Below are 16,717 nucleotides of genomic sequence, written 5' to 3'. Positions count from 1 at the left end.
CTTCATTTTTCTTGAGGCTAGGGATGGAACTCAAGGGCTTGGACATGCTAGAAATGTGCTGTAGCACAGAGGTAGGTCTACAGACACTGGCTGAGAAAGCGTCTAAGTCTGTAACTCAGCCTAGCCTAAGCCTTGGGATGTTCTTGCCTCTAATGTCCAAGTAGTAAGATTGCAGTCATGCCCATATAGGTGTCTTAAATGACAGTTCCAAATGATTAAAAGCATTTCACTGTTGTTAAGGAGATGACAACTTTAAAATTATAAATCTTGTGAAAAAAAATTCACAAAGGATTGAAAACATGTGTTCTTATAAAGTTTCCAGTACTCCCCAAATCATTAGAATTTGCAGATATAGAAGATAACTCAGCTATATTCTTTTTAAAAAGATTGCGTGAACATATATGTGAAATGTCTTAAGGAAAAGACATATAGAGAGAGATGAATAAAACATGGAGAGGTTATGACAGGTCTGGTTTCTGGTCTAGAGTGTTAGGTAAAACACCTGTTTCAATCCTCTTGGAATAACAAAGAAAACAGGCTTCCTGGCAGCATCCATCTGAATTGTCTGCCTTCAGTAAGATGATTGTCAATGTACTTTCTTCCAAAAAGCCAATGTTGAAGAAGGAATTCGTAGATAGACTTGGATCACAATGTTTAGAGAAGTGTGGACATAAATGTCAACAGTGAGTATTCGCTATCTGCAGGCTTGCCTCCTGCAATATTTAAATCTATTAATTTAATCTTCCAAGAAGTCTCTGCCATGTGTATGAAATTTAAAATATAACAAAAACATTAAAATTATAATTATATGTCCATTTTTATTATTTTCTTTTACTTTCTGCTCTAGTACTCCTGTTAAGTACACATGACAATATATTTATTTTTTATACTTAGAGGTTACACCAAGGGCCTTGCATGCTAGGAAACTAGTCTACAACTAAGATATACCCTCAGTCCTGAATGAACTTTTAACATGATTTGAAAATTCAATTTTCTTGTAGCTTTTATTTTGTCAAACCCCCTTATAGTTTCATATGAACCTTGCAAACAGAACTCAGATGGATAACAAGTTTTAGAATAGCATAAAATAATTAATTTTAAACTTTAAAACCATTTTACAATTTATTCCTTGAATTAATGATTATGAATCAAAGAAGTGTACGCTGTGACTGAGAGTTAAATAATAAGATGAAAATAGGCAGCATAAAATTCCTATAAATGGTTTTTAATATAAGTATAAAATTTACATCTGCACCAAATAGTGAGCAGAATCTGAAATTTTGTGAACATTTTTCCGAGCTTACTTTATGCATATTTGATAATTTCAATGTAATTCTCTATTTAAATTATCAAATGACAGACATCATGTACCAACCAAAGCAATAAACCATAAAATTATACCTCAGCAATTCTGAGTAGATGTTTATAGTTTAACCATTACTTCATCTTATTTAAAAATTATTTAGGAAAGTATTTGCATGTGAGCACCTCAAAATATAAACAAAATGATTATTTCAGATTATTAATTGATTACAGCTAGATGAGACAGCTTTAGTAAATTCATGTAACACTGGCTTAATTGTAATGCTGTGTAAATTATAGCAAAGAATAAGAAATATTTAAATAAGCGACAATCAACACTATTGTCTCTTTGAATTCCGTATACATATGCATGTGTATGTATGTATACTATAAATAGTATTAAGAAATACTAAGAAAGCTTGGTGTGAATAAAAACTGCAACTTTTGAACACCAACTTTCCTCTTTGATCTTGCAATATATCTGTGTAAACACATAAAAGTTCTTAATTCTCTTATTTAAAAAGTAACAATATAAAAGAAAACTGTCAAAATATATTGCCCTCAAATTATTTATCAAGAGGTTGTTATTTCCATTTCTACCCCCATATATAATTTATCTTCTTATGTATATATCTACATATTTATTATAGACTAGATATTTATTGTTCAAGCATTAACATATAAAATTGGTGGTCATTGGAAACTTCTTAAGTAAAGAAGTTTTGATTTCATTACCAAAAAAAACCCCGATTTTTAAAATTTATATTTATATCACACACTGTATGTGCTTTATCAAATATAGTCATAAAATATAGATTTGGTACCTATCATCAAGTATTCTTCTACCTGGACAAGATAAATTAATTGAATATTATGATTCTAATATTGAAGCAGACATGTAAGACTGTTGGAATTTAAAAGAATTCACTAAGCTGTGTTCTGATCAATTAGGTGTTTATCAAGAACAGGGTTTACCCAGCACCACCACTTCTGCAGGAAAGATATGGACGGAAAGAAAGAAGTTGTTAATACTTGAGTTCTAATTTCTTTATTGTCAGTCTTTTAAACTCCCAGGTTTCAGGGAGCCTTTGATAGCAAGCATAAAGTAAAATTACTACCACAGCTTCGACTCACTTGATACACTTTGATTCTGTTTCTCAGGACAGCAGGCTATTCTTACTCTGTTACTTCAAACCTAACTGAGGCCTGGAAGTACTGGAATGGAAGCATATTATCTGCTCCATTCCTAAGTTGTTACATGTCAGCTTTTTGCCTCGGGCAAAATTTAATGGCTGATTTGTGGATCTTTATTTCTGGAGATTTGCTACAGAAACACTGACATGACCTTTATCCAGAGCAAACACTCACTCTAATAAGTAGACACCAAACCCAAAATCGCACAAGGAAGAGAAAAATCCTGGCAGGAATTAATCTACCGTTTTCACACATCTGCCCGAGGGAGGTATTGTAATTGCAAAAATTTACTCTAAGACTGCTGAGACTCATAGTAATTATGTTTCTTTTTTTTTTTTTTAATAGAAATAGCCACAGGTGGTAACAAATTGGGTTTGAAGATGGGGAACTGGGCACACATTCTAACCCAGATTACTGTGTAATTGTCTTGATTATTTTACAAAACAAAAAAGGAAAGTCTCTTGCTCAAAATCAGAAAGGAAAAAATCTTAGATGCATTCCTCATCTTGTCTTCGTTTATCACCATTCAGGCATTTGATATCAGCACATCGGATATCAGGATGACATCTCCGAAAAGGTCTCTAATAACAACTCTTAAAAATTGCACTAAGTGTTGGTTTGTTTAAGAGGATCATGTCTTCTTTTCAAACTTATTATCACCTAGGTATAACTAACAGTTTTCATCCAAAGGTTAGGACCCAAACACTAGTAACAATGACATGCCATCATTAAAGGTGCAAGATTAGAGCTGTTTACTTCAGTCAATACTGAACTGTTTTCTGTTTTCATACATATCTGCTCTAAACAATTCTGCACAATATTCTAGGTATAACTTAATTCCATAGAATAATTTAACTCTTTTCTTAGTTTACAGAGGCATTTCACATATTCGATGCCTGGTAAATGTCAAGTATATCTTGAAATTGAACTTCTTAAATGACAGTATTTTGAAGTAATGAGGTCAGATTCCATATTTGAGATTAAAAAAAAGTGAGGGAGATTGTTATTACATCATAAGGCCATGCAAAGATTCAAGTGATAATAAAATTAAGCAAACAACAAAATGATTTCCATGAAAAAGTGTTGAGATGACTTTTCCTGTAATCCTTGATTTAACCACAATGAAAATGATAATAAAGGTGGAAAACTTTTTCTGGTGACTTATTTTGCATCTATGTTTGTTCTTGGTGCAACGAATTTATCTTGGACAAGCTTTCCTAGCATATATTAAAGACTGCAAAATAACCTAGAAAACAAGGCCAAGAAAGAGATCACCGAAATTTAAATGATATATTATCAGTTTTTCACAATGTAACCCTAGTATTCAAAGCAACCCATTGTAAAAGTTGTCAGAATATTTGTGTAACTAACAATTTTGAAAATATGTATCATTAAGGAATTGTCAGGCTTGGGTTAGAAAATAACTCCTTTAAATAAAAGCCAATTCTCTTATCTTCCAAAACAAAGAAGTGAGGTAGTATTCTTAGTAGGTTGTTGATAAGTTTATAGGCAACTAATTCAGATTTCTTAATTTCTTATTATTACAGCATCTACTAAAATAAAGCACTGATAAGAAGCACACAGTGTGCTTTATACATGAGTGGAAATTATTTGTTTTCTGTATGAAAAGCAGCTTAATTCTATACCCAATTTTTGTGCTGCTGCAAAAAAACAAAATAACATTGAATATTCAGTCATACATAATTTTACGGTAGTGTGATCAAATAATGTGTTTGAAAACTAAACAGTTCTAGCAAAGGCATTTATATTGAGAACTATGGTTTAAAAAACAGTGTTAAGGGAGAAAAAATGGATAAGAATATTTACAATGGAAGAACAAATTTATGAATTTGCTAAAAACATAGTCTAGATGGTGATTATAAGAATAACAGAGCTTTATAATCCCTGGATCCCTTTAAGCAATAAAATAACTATAAATTTAAACATATTAATTTAGGATACAATCAAACTTTAATCTTGGATTGAGTTTCACTGGAGTATATTAAAACTGTATGTGCCCACATAATCATAAGAGTTCAGGCAGAAATGATATAAGTGTATATATTTATATCTTACATATTAACTATGTTTTAAATTATTATGACAATAAAGATGAAAGATACAAGTATATAGCACCATAGTTATGCAGAGGACACGAATTATTTAGTCAGTTCTCAAGTTCTATTTCAAGTTTTATATGTGAATGCTGTTGAAATAGCAATGGAACCTTTTAGAAAATAACACTATCACCTACACACTTATTAGCATGATTTACAACCATAAAAAGAAATGCTTACAAATAACAGCCAATATCTACAAACAATTTTGAATGTATACCACTGAAACTTGAAATCAAATGTAAAAGCTTTGGCTTTTAGCTGATAAAAGAAGTAAACAAGAAATTGTCCTTTAAATAGTCGCTTTAATGTGCTCCAGTAATTAAAAATCAATAAAGATATTACAAGTTTAAAAGTATTAAATATTGCTTTGGCAGAGTATTTTTTGAATCAAGCAGGGTCTTTAAAATTATATTATCTTTACCATACCAATTTTATTTAGCATTAATATGGTTGATGAGACTATTTCATAGAATTTAAATATAAAGAAAATAAGATAACATTGGTCATGAGCTATTTCAAGATGCCTGAATAAAATGCATTCCTAAAATCAGTAAAGTATTTTAATATATTCCATTCTTCTAATCAGACCAAAGTCTATTTATGTAGATTAGTTACATATAAAGTTTCATTTCTCCAACCTGTATTTATTCTTTGATCACAAAGCTTGTTAACTTAAATGGTCTTTATTGTCGTGATTCATTTTCTCATAATTATGCTGTTTAACTGCCTTATTTTTTGAATAAATATATGCAAACGTGCCAATCATATTCAGCACAGTTATGGTAGATGCTCAATGAACCATAAGAACCATTTCTCTACAATAAAGCTGTCTGGAATAGATCCAGAGCAAGGCCTACACATACCAGTAATCAGAATGTCAGTAAGTCCAGAACAGATAAACAATACTGTGTCACATGTATATCAACAAATTCCCTCTAACACTGCCTGAAAACAGCCTCATAGTCTATTAGGATGCAGGGCATGTAAGTGAAACATGCCTCCTGTAAAGCCATAACTTGCATTTATATCTTGCTGGGAGTTTTTCTCTTAATGCTGCACAAAAAAATGCTCAGCTGATTCCTCTGCAGTAGCAACGAAGCAAGAGCATATTTCTGCTTAGTCACAGCGAGAATGTTGATGCCATTAAGGACTTCTTTATTATAGATGATTTATTTCCAGAGACCAAAGGATAGCAATACATCACTGTCAAAGCTAGCGGTGAAAGCTATGACTTGCAGTAGAATACTGTATGCTGCCATTGAGGGGAATTCATGTCAAAGTCTCCTTTACTAAAGTAGGTTGACAATAGATTAGTGTAGGTCTGATGAACTTCGAAAGTGTCTTGTAAGTGGGTGGCAGAAGTCACGCTATCATCAAAATGATAAGCAAAAAAATGAACTGTATGCTTTTCTCCAACAATTATACATCATTGGTTGAAGGAATTTAATCCAAAGAAATCACTTCACTAATGCTTTACTAAGATCTGACTTTAAGGGAATGCCCTGTGGGATTTATTAAACAGACATATTACCTAGGGGAATACATTCTAGAGCAATGACTAATATCATAATTAGAAGGTGCATTTGTAAGAATGTACCCACTATTGAGTGTATTGCAAGACTTCCCTGCTTCAGGGAGTTAAGTTTCATTTCCTCACTGGCCTGAGCCCAGCTGTAGGGACTTCTTTCTCTTGGTCTTTCATCATCAACCTTACACCATATGTTTTTAACGTATCCAGCCACCCCACCAGTCCCCAAAGTACCCAACATCTGCCTGACTTTTGTTTTTACTTTCCGTAATCCACCCGAGCTTTAAGTTATGTCATATTTTCACAGGGAAATATAGGTCCTAGCTGTTCTTTATAGAGTGAATTGCTTTGAATTAAAATCTATAAAATGAGATATTTGCGCTTGTATGTTTATATGCATATTAGGTACTGAAAATATTCAGATGCATAGATAATAAATGCTTATGTACACATATGACTACTTTCCTCAAAAGTTTATTTCTTCATATTTTAATAAACGTAGGCAGGGCCAGCCTTACTAAAGGCAAGTAGACTATTATTGATTTTAATATCTTCAGATATTTTAAACTCATAAACACCGCTTTGGCATTTCTGTTGCACTACATTACATACATAGTACTCACGATGAGAAATTTCAGATCGCAGACCTGGCAATAGTGCTGTCTCATGATGTAGTAAGACACTGCACTTTAACACAACACTTAACCTTCACTTCCAAAAGTTGAATGTTTTCCCTCTTAAAATAAGCATAATTATTTCACTGAGGTGATAGTTTGGGGTTATTTTAGGAGTAATTATTTTAAATGCACACATAAAGCTGTTTCTAGGCACTGCAAATTTGTGAAGACTACACATTACCTATTATAACCCTGACTTAATAGACAAAACTTTCTGCGAGTGAACAATATAATTAATGGTTATTCCTGTTTTAAGGAATGCAAACTGTTTTTTAAAAAATTTGAAAAGCTGAGGTAAGATTTCAGGCCATATTTTTATCTTATACAATTTTACATAAGAAAAGGTGTTAAGGGTATAACTTCAAAATCTTTGATGTAAGTGTGCACATAACACTATGTATCGAAATAACATGACTCACCCACACAAGTGAAGTAAAATAAAGAATCGAATTGGTTCTTCAATCAATCAAAACATAATGAATTTTCATTTTAGTGTGAGGATGATCCACCTGACTGTCATTTTGGAAAATTTGTTGAGATCTTAGGTAATAAACTTCTTTCTTCATGAAGAGTTTTATGCCACCTGATATTCAAAATAAATTTTTGTGTCTTCTAGTTTTGAAGTGTTTTTCTTTTTGGGAAATAGAGAAATGCATACACATTTACATTGGAGGCCAAGTATACACAGAAGCACACATACTTAAAAATAATATTGGATTCTTAATAGGAACACTAGTAGTAAGTTTAGGACTTTACAAAAAAACTTAAACTCTCCTAGAAAGAGATTTCAAACACTTAATGCTTGGCTAGATTTTTAGATTGTTTAATACTCCATGTATTTTCAATGCATAAGGAAGCAAAGATGTCTGATAGTGTATGCTCGCTCATTAAACTAAAGTAGAAATTAATCTTCCAATGTTTTGAGCAATCTTTGAGGGGGAAAAAAGAAAAGTGCAAAATATCCCAGGAGACAGGCAGTATGACAGTGCCAACCCTTTTCCTGCTCAATCCAACATAATCCTCATAAGGAAGGATTATATACTTTATGAAGAGTGATGACTGCGGGAGATTAATCAAGTGTTACCTTCTTAGCATAAAAATTGAAGCAAAATATCTTCAAAATTTGAAGTGACAGAAAAAAAATATTTATACTGTGGATCTTTTGCTGAAATCATTAATTTAAGGGAATACATGCCATGAGAGAGTTTGTGTGCGCCTGGGGACTCATATGAACAGGAATCTACATTCGAGAATCTCCTGTTAGAGAAGTGGGAATAGGGACAGACAGTGGATGGCATCATTATTAAAGACTCTTCAACCTTCATCTTTTCTAAGATACAGTTAACTCTTTACGGTATCTTGTTCTTTTGCAACTCTATCTCAATTTTACGTATTTGGGCTGACTCTAGGCACTTACCATATCCTTATTACTTCATTTACATTCAATATTGTGCTTAATTCATATTTGCTCTAATTCTGTTATAAGCCATAAAGTTTCAAATGAACTTTATTGATTTTTCATGAGAGCTCTGAAGTGAATTGACATAATTATTTTTTTAGGTTGATTTGTAAAATTATGTGGTTTTGAAATTTTATTTTAGGAAAAAATTTTTCTGGGCTAGTATACTTTCTTCTATGAGACTATATTAAAACTGACTTTAGTAGGTCCTGTAGGAGAACACAGATATCTAAAATAAAAAGAAACAAGGCAAAATCCAGGGGACCCTATCATCAAAAAGATGTCACTGCCTTTTCCTTTCTTCTCAGTGAGGACTTCACTGAAAACACCTGTTGAGAAATCTCCAGAGAATTAACTTACTATTTTGTTTTTTTTTTTCCTCAAGGCAAGGGCTCATATATCTCAAGCCAGCTTCAAATTCTGGGTATTACCAAGAATGACTTCGAACTTCTGATTTACTGATTTGCTGCCTTCATCTCCCTTACCCCTGGTATTATAAGGGTGGGCTTGTTCTTAGTAAGCCACGATAGCAGTCATTCAGAACTGGTAAATATTTTTAGGTTAATGCTATATTTTACATCTCCCAATGAAATAATACACATGGAAAACTGCAATGGAAAATGATGTTATGTATATACAATAGCTTACCTTACCTACTAAAAATCTGTGTTTCTATTCTTCAAAACAACGTCTATACCTTAAAATAAACACAATTTTCACTGTAACTTTAATACTATGACTCCTGTGCTGTTAAGGGTTTTTGGTTTTTTTTTTTTTGAAACATGTCTATAGTCTAAACGCTTCATAGCCTGATTTTATTTGTACAAATCCACAAAGTTTAATAAAAATAAAATATCTTTTCACAAATCTTTGTTAATAGTATACATGCACCTACGATGAAACAAAAACTGCAAGCATAAACCTTAGGTCTGGCGAACAAAATACTTTCAGACTTAAGCAAGTTTTTGCTTTAACTGTAATGGGAGACTTCCAGCTCCAAAGTTCCTATATTTCATATTATCTTGTACAAAGCACAGCTATAAAACTTTCATAAATAACCCGTTCATAAATGAACACTATGCACCTTCAAAACGCCAAGCAAGGTACTGGAAAATAAAGATAAAACAGAGCTACTGGCTGTTGTTCCAACTTGATTTTGTGGAATAAGAATATACCTCTAGAAAGAGATATGAAATTAGTAGCATATTTATTCTTCAGGTTAATATGCACACACTGACAAATGGGATTCCTGTAGATTTTCATAAATCCTCTGAGCAAAAGGTGTTTGCAGTACAATTGTTAAGGGAAGAAAGGGGGGCATAGCAACTGGCTAATTTATTATGGTTTTCATAATATCAATATTGTTCATTTCCAAGGAGATTCATTAACCAGGATTTCATACTTCATCCTTTAATGAAATGGGAAATAACTGTTAGCTTTTTACATTGAGATATTTTAAAGAGAAATTAAGACTCTTTGGGGGGAAAATGTAAGCTCTAAAGTTCATTTTGTACTGTAGTGGAATAGATTAAAAATTAAAAGTAAAAGAATACTGAGCCAGTTTTCTATTTTCTGATTAAATTATGTAAGGGGTTGGATAGTTTTTGCAATTTTCTTGGCATGTATTTTACTCTTAGGGAGAAGTTACGACTACCACCCATAACCAAAGACCAGCTTCAAGGGCAATGTTGTTAACACAGTATAAGCACCACTTTTCTCCAAATCTTTGGATATTTCTATTCAAGAGTCTTCTCCACTTGTCTGGCTGAGAAGCCAGACTTGCTGAGAGTTTTAAAGTACCAACTTGACTTGATGATATTTTTTAATGCTGGAAACTAGATGAGAATTCAAGTCACAGCACTTAAAGTAGATGATTAAATCCTAGCCCTTTGTGACAACCTTGCCCGTGCATAAATAGAGAAAAGCTATACAATATATTTACAGTTCCAAAATGACTATAGCACATCTATAAATAAGCATTTTATCATAGTTCCCTCTGTAGAGATGTTAGTGATCATAAATATCAATTTCACACAATTAGAGAAAGACATTCTTAGCAGCCAAGGTTTTAGAGTTGAGAATTTCTTTCATGTTTTATATAAACTTTAAATCCATGGTTACAAGATTATCCATATACAGTGAATACTATACAAGGTGGAACTTGATACTTCATGAGTCAACAGCACCATCCCTGATGAGTCTGGTTCACTTTGCTGTCATGGGCAATATCTTCTGTTAAGTATGAGGACATGGAAGATTTACATTAGCAGGGCTATAAAGCTTCAGCACACTATTTGGACAATAATAACTTTTCCGCATAACATTATGGACAGGTGACTGTCCATTTGCTTCAAAGTAACTTCCACCTCAAGTGTCACTTTTGATTAAGCTGAATTGAAAATTCAAGCATTGCTCATTTGGGGTAATTTGCAACAACACATGCTTATAAATATTATGATAACCAAGAATTAACTTCTATGTGATACCACTCAGTAGTAGACAAAGGAAACCAGACGGTGGCTAGACCACCACACCAGTCATCAATTTTTTTTAAAGGAACCAATGCCTATGCTTTTGGCAATGATTTTATTTTCATTTTATGTTAAAATTATGTTTCAAAAATAGAAACAAGAAATGTAGGATTCAGTGCAACTACATTCCCTGTATTAGTCTTTGGAGTAGACGGTTCATTCCCTATTTACTACAGGAAATTTACAAGGAAACTGTGGGACTAGAGAGATTCTTTCAAAGATGTTTCCTGATCACTGTGCCTAACAGGTACAAAGCACGTTACAATGTCAGCCACACTTCCAAAGCATCAACTGAGAGTTTAGTTAAGGAATAAGTGGGGATGAAGTCCCTAAAACACTTTCAAAGTATAAGACTAATTTCTCGGGGGTGAAACTTCGTTCAAGTTGATCCAGAGTACTGTCTTGGGGACTATTCTGTACTCCAGAAGTTAACTCCAGTTTGGGATAGTAATTTCATAAGGTTTTAATAGAAGAAAACTCATTCAAGAGAATTACTTTTTTATTCTACCATAGGAATCTTATTATGGAAAGAAATGTCCTGTAGATAGAATGAAGTATAATTAATAACAGTTGTAATCATTTTAAAATCTGTAAAAAATAAACTTTAAAAATGCCGTAGAGGTAAGGCATGTATTTTAAAGTATTTGCACAAAAGGGATTCTGACTAGGAAATAGTGTGCTCACAGGGACAAGGGTGTGAACCATGTTGAATTAACTACTAGCCACCCCAGACACTGCTGCTGCTCATGTATGTGCCCTTCTGCTATCCAAAGGTCTTGGGAGGGCACTCCCAACAGCTTTCAAGTGAAGTCCCCTTTACCCTAAAAGTCTCCTACCTGAATTATGGACATCCGAGTGGCAGGGGTCTCGCTCGAATTAGTCCCTTGTCCGGTGAAGCTGGTGTGGCAGCCTGCGTGCCCCTGCGGGACAGTCAGGTTGTTGGAGGCTGGCTTAAGATACATCACCTCTGACCGGGGCGAGCTGAGGGGCAGGCGGGTTTGGTAGTCGAAGTACATGGGGGAGGTGGCCAGGGAGGGACTGCTCACCACGTTCATGACGTTCATGGCGTTCCTCTCCTCCACCTCGCTCTGCACCAGCATGATATCGTTTTTGTTGATTTTCTTCTTCTTGCCCTTCCCCCCGCCTAGCTGTGGGTGACTGTACTCGGCGATGCGGCAGTTGTAAGTGCGAATCTCCTTGTTTTCCCGTTTGCACTTGACAGCTATGGTGATCATGGCCGCTAGGAGGATGATAGAAATCGTGCTTAGAGTCACTATGAGAGGCAGCGACATGTCCCAGTGGTGCTGCTCCCCATTGACTCGCGGTACCCCTTCAGGCAGAGAGCCGCTCACTGAACGAATGATGAGTTTGGCCACCGCGGACAGGGTGGGCTTGCCATGATCAGTCACCTTCACTACAAGCTCCACCACGGGGGTCACATCCTCCCAGAAGGGGTGCAGCGTGCGGATCTCGCCGCTGGATGGATCAATCTCAAACAGGTGGTCGTCATTGCCATCCACAATCTCATAAGTGAGGCGCCCGCTCTCTCCAAAGTCACTGTCCAGGGCGCGCACGGTGCTTACTAGGTAGCCCAGACCAGCATTTCGCGGGACCTGCAGCTCAGCTGTGTCGTTCTGTAGAGTGGGCAGCACAATCACTGGAGCGTTGTCATTCACGTCTAACACTGTCACCCTCACCGTGGCGTTGCTCTCCAAGTGTGCTGGCGCCCCGGAGTCCTTAGCCAGTACCTTGAATTCAAAAGCCTTCGTTTGTTCATAGTTAAAGGAGCGCAGGGCATATATGGCCCCATTAGTGGGGTTCACGGACACATAGGTGTAGATTGACACGTCGCCAATGTGCGAGGGAAGAATGGAGTAGGACACTGTCCCATTTTGGCCCAGGTCGGGATCTTGGGCGAGCACTGAACCGAGGTATTCTCCTGGAATGTTGTTCTCATGTACTTGGAGGACATACAACCCTTTGGTGAAACGAGGCGGGTTATCATTCTCATCTAGAATCTTGACAGCGAAAGACTTGGTGGAGTTGAGTGGAGGGGATCCCCCGTCCCGGGCCACGATAGTCACGTTATACTCGTCCTGTGTCTCGCGGTCCAGCTGACGGTCAGTAACCACAGTGTAGAAGTTGTCATAGTTCTCTTCAAGCTTGAAGGGGACCGAACCGGGACCTCCCAAGCTGCCTCCAACGCCAGTCCCTCCTCCGCCTAGTACCCTACACTGCAGCTGCCCATTCTTGCCTGAGTCTCGGTCAGTGACCCGAACCAGGGCGATGACTGTGCCAGGCGGGGCGGCCTCGCTCAGCGCCCCCTGCCGCACGGAGACGAAACCAATGGACGGCGCGTTGTCATTGCGGTCGATAAGCTTGACTGTGACCTTGCAGTGGGCTGGAATTGGGTTAGGACCTAGGTCTCTGGCCTGCACGTCGATCTCCAACATGCCATTCTCCTCATAGTCCAAGTTGCCCTTAACGCGGATAAGGCCGGTTTTGGGATCGATGGAGAAGAGCTCCCGCACGCGGTCGGGCACATAGCTGCTGAAGGAGTACAGCACTTCTCCGTTGGGACCTTCATCAGCGTCGGTGGCATTCAGATCAATGACCACGGTGCCCAGGGGTGCGTTCTCGGGCAGTTCCACCAAGTATGACGGAGCCTCGAAGACTGGACTGTTGTCATTAGAATCGATCACCTTCACATTGATCTGCACCGTGGCGGAGCGCGGAGGCTCTCCGCCATCCAGGGCAGTCAGCACCAGAGTGTGGTGGTTCTGCAGCTCGCGGTCCAAAGCTTTTTGAATGACCAGTTCAGGGAACTTGGTGCCGTCGCCGCGGGACTTGACGTCCAGTGCAAAGAGGCCGTGGTCATCGCGGGTGAGCAGATAGGTGCGGAGACCGTTCTCGCCAGCGTCTGGGTCGTGTGCGCTAGTAAGGGGGAAGCGGGTGCCTGGCGCCGCGTTCTCTGAGATGTCCATTTCGATCTGGTCCGAGGGGAAAGAGGGAGCATTGTCGTTGATGTCCTGTATCTCTACTTTGATCATGCAGATCTCCTTGTCATTAGCGAACACCTCTAGGGACAGCTGGCACTTGGCATTGTGGCGGCACAACGACTCACGGTCGATGCGCTGCTTGGTGTAGAGAAGCCCGCTGTCGGCGTCCACGTCCAGCAGGTGCGGTGCGGAGTTCTCCAGCACCCGGTAGCTGCCCGACTTGCCTCGCCCGCCGCCGCTACCGCGCTCAGCCGGCGGAAGCCCGGGTTGCAGTCGGGCATCCTTGCCTATGTTGCCTATCACCGTGCCGGCCCCTTGCTCTTCTGGCACTGAGTAGTTGAGGTTTTTGAGTGTCAGGGCAGGGGCCCACAGGAGAAAGCAGCAACAGATGGAAAGGTACATCCCAGACCGGTGGGGTGGGAGCAGGAGCAGCCGGACTGGAGGTGCGAGCTGGTGGGTGCGCGCCAGTCTGGAACCGGGGCGGAGCGTCGGAGCTCAGAGCGAGCCACAAGTCTGGGAGTCCTTCCTTCCCTCCGCACCCGGGCTGCGGCACCAGTCAGTCTCTCCTTATTCCGCTCAAGTTGCCCGAACCTGTTGATCTACAGCATTCGCACTGGGTGAGAAGCAGCCGCGCAGCGAGGCTGCAGCAGCTCAGAGCTAGGCGGCGGCTTCCTAAGGCTGAGGGCGAGCCCAAGGCTTTGTCTCTTCCGCCTGGACTTCAGAAGGCTCAAACTTGCGTGATGATGCTGGCGATAAGAAGGAAATAAGAGTCTGGAAGAGATGATAATGAGCTGAAGAATTGGTGGGTTTTCTTCGCTCCCGCTAGGCGCTGCAAAATCCACTCCCTCCGGCAGCCTACAGAATATATTCTTCGAATCGGGTTGGGGGAGGGCTTAGGGAGGTGTGTCTCCAGGCAAATCGGAAAGTGGAATCCTTAGTTACTCGTAATCGGTGAGGAAATTGATGGGAATGAGTAGGGACGAAGAGAGAGTCACAGATACATATGTATATTTGAGGCTTCCCCTGGAACGCAGAGAAATGTCTGCTCGTTGTGCAGGATGGTCGGCTTTCAGGCAGTGTATTGCTGCATTTAAAGATCTAATCTTGCATTGCTGGCTTAGGCAGCGGCGGCGGCAGCGGACTGCATCTCCGAGCCAAGTCTTTTTTTTTTTTCTTTTCTTTTTTTTTCTTTCTCTCTCTCCTTTCCGAGCAGTCAAAGGGAGAAGAGGAAATGCAGCGCAAAAAAACCCCTAGTGTCCCGATTTGTAGTTTCCTCCCCCTACCAAGCTCCTCCCTCTCTTCCTCGGAGAAGGCTCTCCCACAAAATCAAAAAAGCCACAGCCTGATCAGCATTTGCGGCGAGAGCCTATTGGGAGGAGAAAATATAGAGCTATATCTCCGCCTTGGTTCGTCGAACACTCTGGTGTATCTATGCCAAGCCCGGAGCTGCCACTACCATCCCATCCTCTTCCTGCAAGCAAGGACTTCACTCCACGCAGTTTAATTCCAGTTTGCTTCTCTTGCCAGGCGAAAGGAAATCAACAGGCAACTCATGGTTAGACGTGCAGATCTGAAGGGGGGAGGGCAGAATAGAAAGGAGGGGGAAGCAACCCTCCCAGTCCTAGCACACACACACTCGCCCTGTCTCTCGCTAGAAGGGAAACAGTCTCTGCATTCACAGGGCTGGGCTGTCAAGTGGCTCTTTTCTTTCTATTCAGCATCTCCTTCCAGTGGCCCAGCTTCCCAGTCCTTTTCATCTAGCAAGGAAAACCTTGGCGAGGAGCAAGAGTGGTGACTATTCGAAGAAAATAAAGTGCGGGTTTTTCAACCCCCTTTTTATTATTACTATTATTATGATTTTAAACGGGAGGCGTAGGGTGGAGAGAACACATCAAGGTTTGGCGTGATGCATTCTGCAGCCTGGATCTCACGGTCTCTGGTCGGCTTGGGGAGGGCAGAGGGTGAGGAGCTGCGGCCACCGGGGTTCTGCCAGGGCGCCCACCCGGGGGAAAGTACCTCCACCACCAAAGGGAGGTTAGGCACGGCTTGATCTACACATTATTTCTGCTTCTCCAGGAGCCTCGGTATAGGGGCAGGACACATCCAGAAATGCAGGTGTTCTGATCTGCCGGATGAGTCAGAAGCAGCGGAACGAATCGTATTCACTCTGCCCTCACGGGCCTCCCTTCACAGACATTAGTTGCGGCTTCTTCCTAACGCTTTCTCTGACTCACTCAATAGAAAGAAAAAAAAAAAAAGCTGGATTCATAGGGGGTGGGGGCAGAGAAAAGGAGAAAAAGAGAGCGGGGGAGGAAGGCAAAGCTGAACCCAGCAGCACTTTACTCTACCTCTTTCGGCCGGAGTCCGAGGCTCTGCAAAACAAGGCGTCTGCTTTGCTTACGAATATTTATTTGTTTGTTTGTTTTTTTTTTTTAAAAAAAAACCTTGGTTAGGCGTGAGATGCCCCCAAATCTCTCAGTCTTAGGGGGGAAAAGCACGTTTCCAGTAATGATTCACGGCTTAGCCCAAGATCACAGTTCAAGATTTTCCTCCCAGAGGTCTCTATTCACAAAGTCCAGCAATCGGTGTGCATAGCTAATTGTGCAGTCTGTTGTGGAGGTTTTTTTTTTTCTTTTTCTTTCTAAATCCTCCTTATTATTTTTTTTTTTTTCAGTCACGGGTGGTCTCTTTCAGTCTGGCGCCTCTCAGAATCACCCCAAAGCCTGAGAAAGACGTGCCGATTTCAAACCGAATAAATCCATCTCCGCCAGCCAAGGCGCGGAGGAAATGGAAGGTGAAAATTCAATTCAACAGTTGGAGTAGCGTCTCCGGGCTGCCCTCCGCCGCTGCGGCAGCCGCCGGGCTCGCAGTCCGGATTCTCTCCCCAGCGTCTCTTGCTGACTGACT

General features: G+C 39.4%; 1 protein-coding gene across 4 annotated transcripts in view; it reads right to left on the bottom strand.

Annotated features, from left to right (window-relative positions):
• The window catches only part of Pcdh17 (protocadherin 17), a 93,252-nt gene extending 76,761 nt beyond the window's left edge, over positions 1 to 16,491 (bottom strand). For 3 of the 4 annotated variants that reach the window (XM_041664899.1, XM_041664925.1, XM_041664916.1), the window contains exon 1: positions 11,648 to 16,491. In XM_041664899.1, coding sequence (XP_041520833.1) covers positions 11,648 to 14,212 — 2,565 coding nt within the window. In that variant the 5' untranslated portion in view covers positions 14,213 to 16,491. The remainder of the gene's footprint in view (positions 1 to 11,647) is intronic. The other variant, XM_041664908.1, reaches the window with a different exon arrangement.
• Positions 16,492 to 16,717: the final 226 nt, after the last annotated feature.

This window comes from Microtus oregoni, unplaced genomic scaffold (genome assembly GCF_018167655.1).
Source record: "Microtus oregoni isolate MIOR12 unplaced genomic scaffold, Mior012 000001F_ref0000356, whole genome shotgun sequence".
NCBI classification, from domain to species: Eukaryota; Metazoa; Chordata; class Mammalia; order Rodentia; family Cricetidae; genus Microtus; species Microtus oregoni.
The sequence above is the reverse complement of the archived record's forward strand: the minus strand, read 5'-3'. Positions and strand labels throughout refer to the sequence as shown.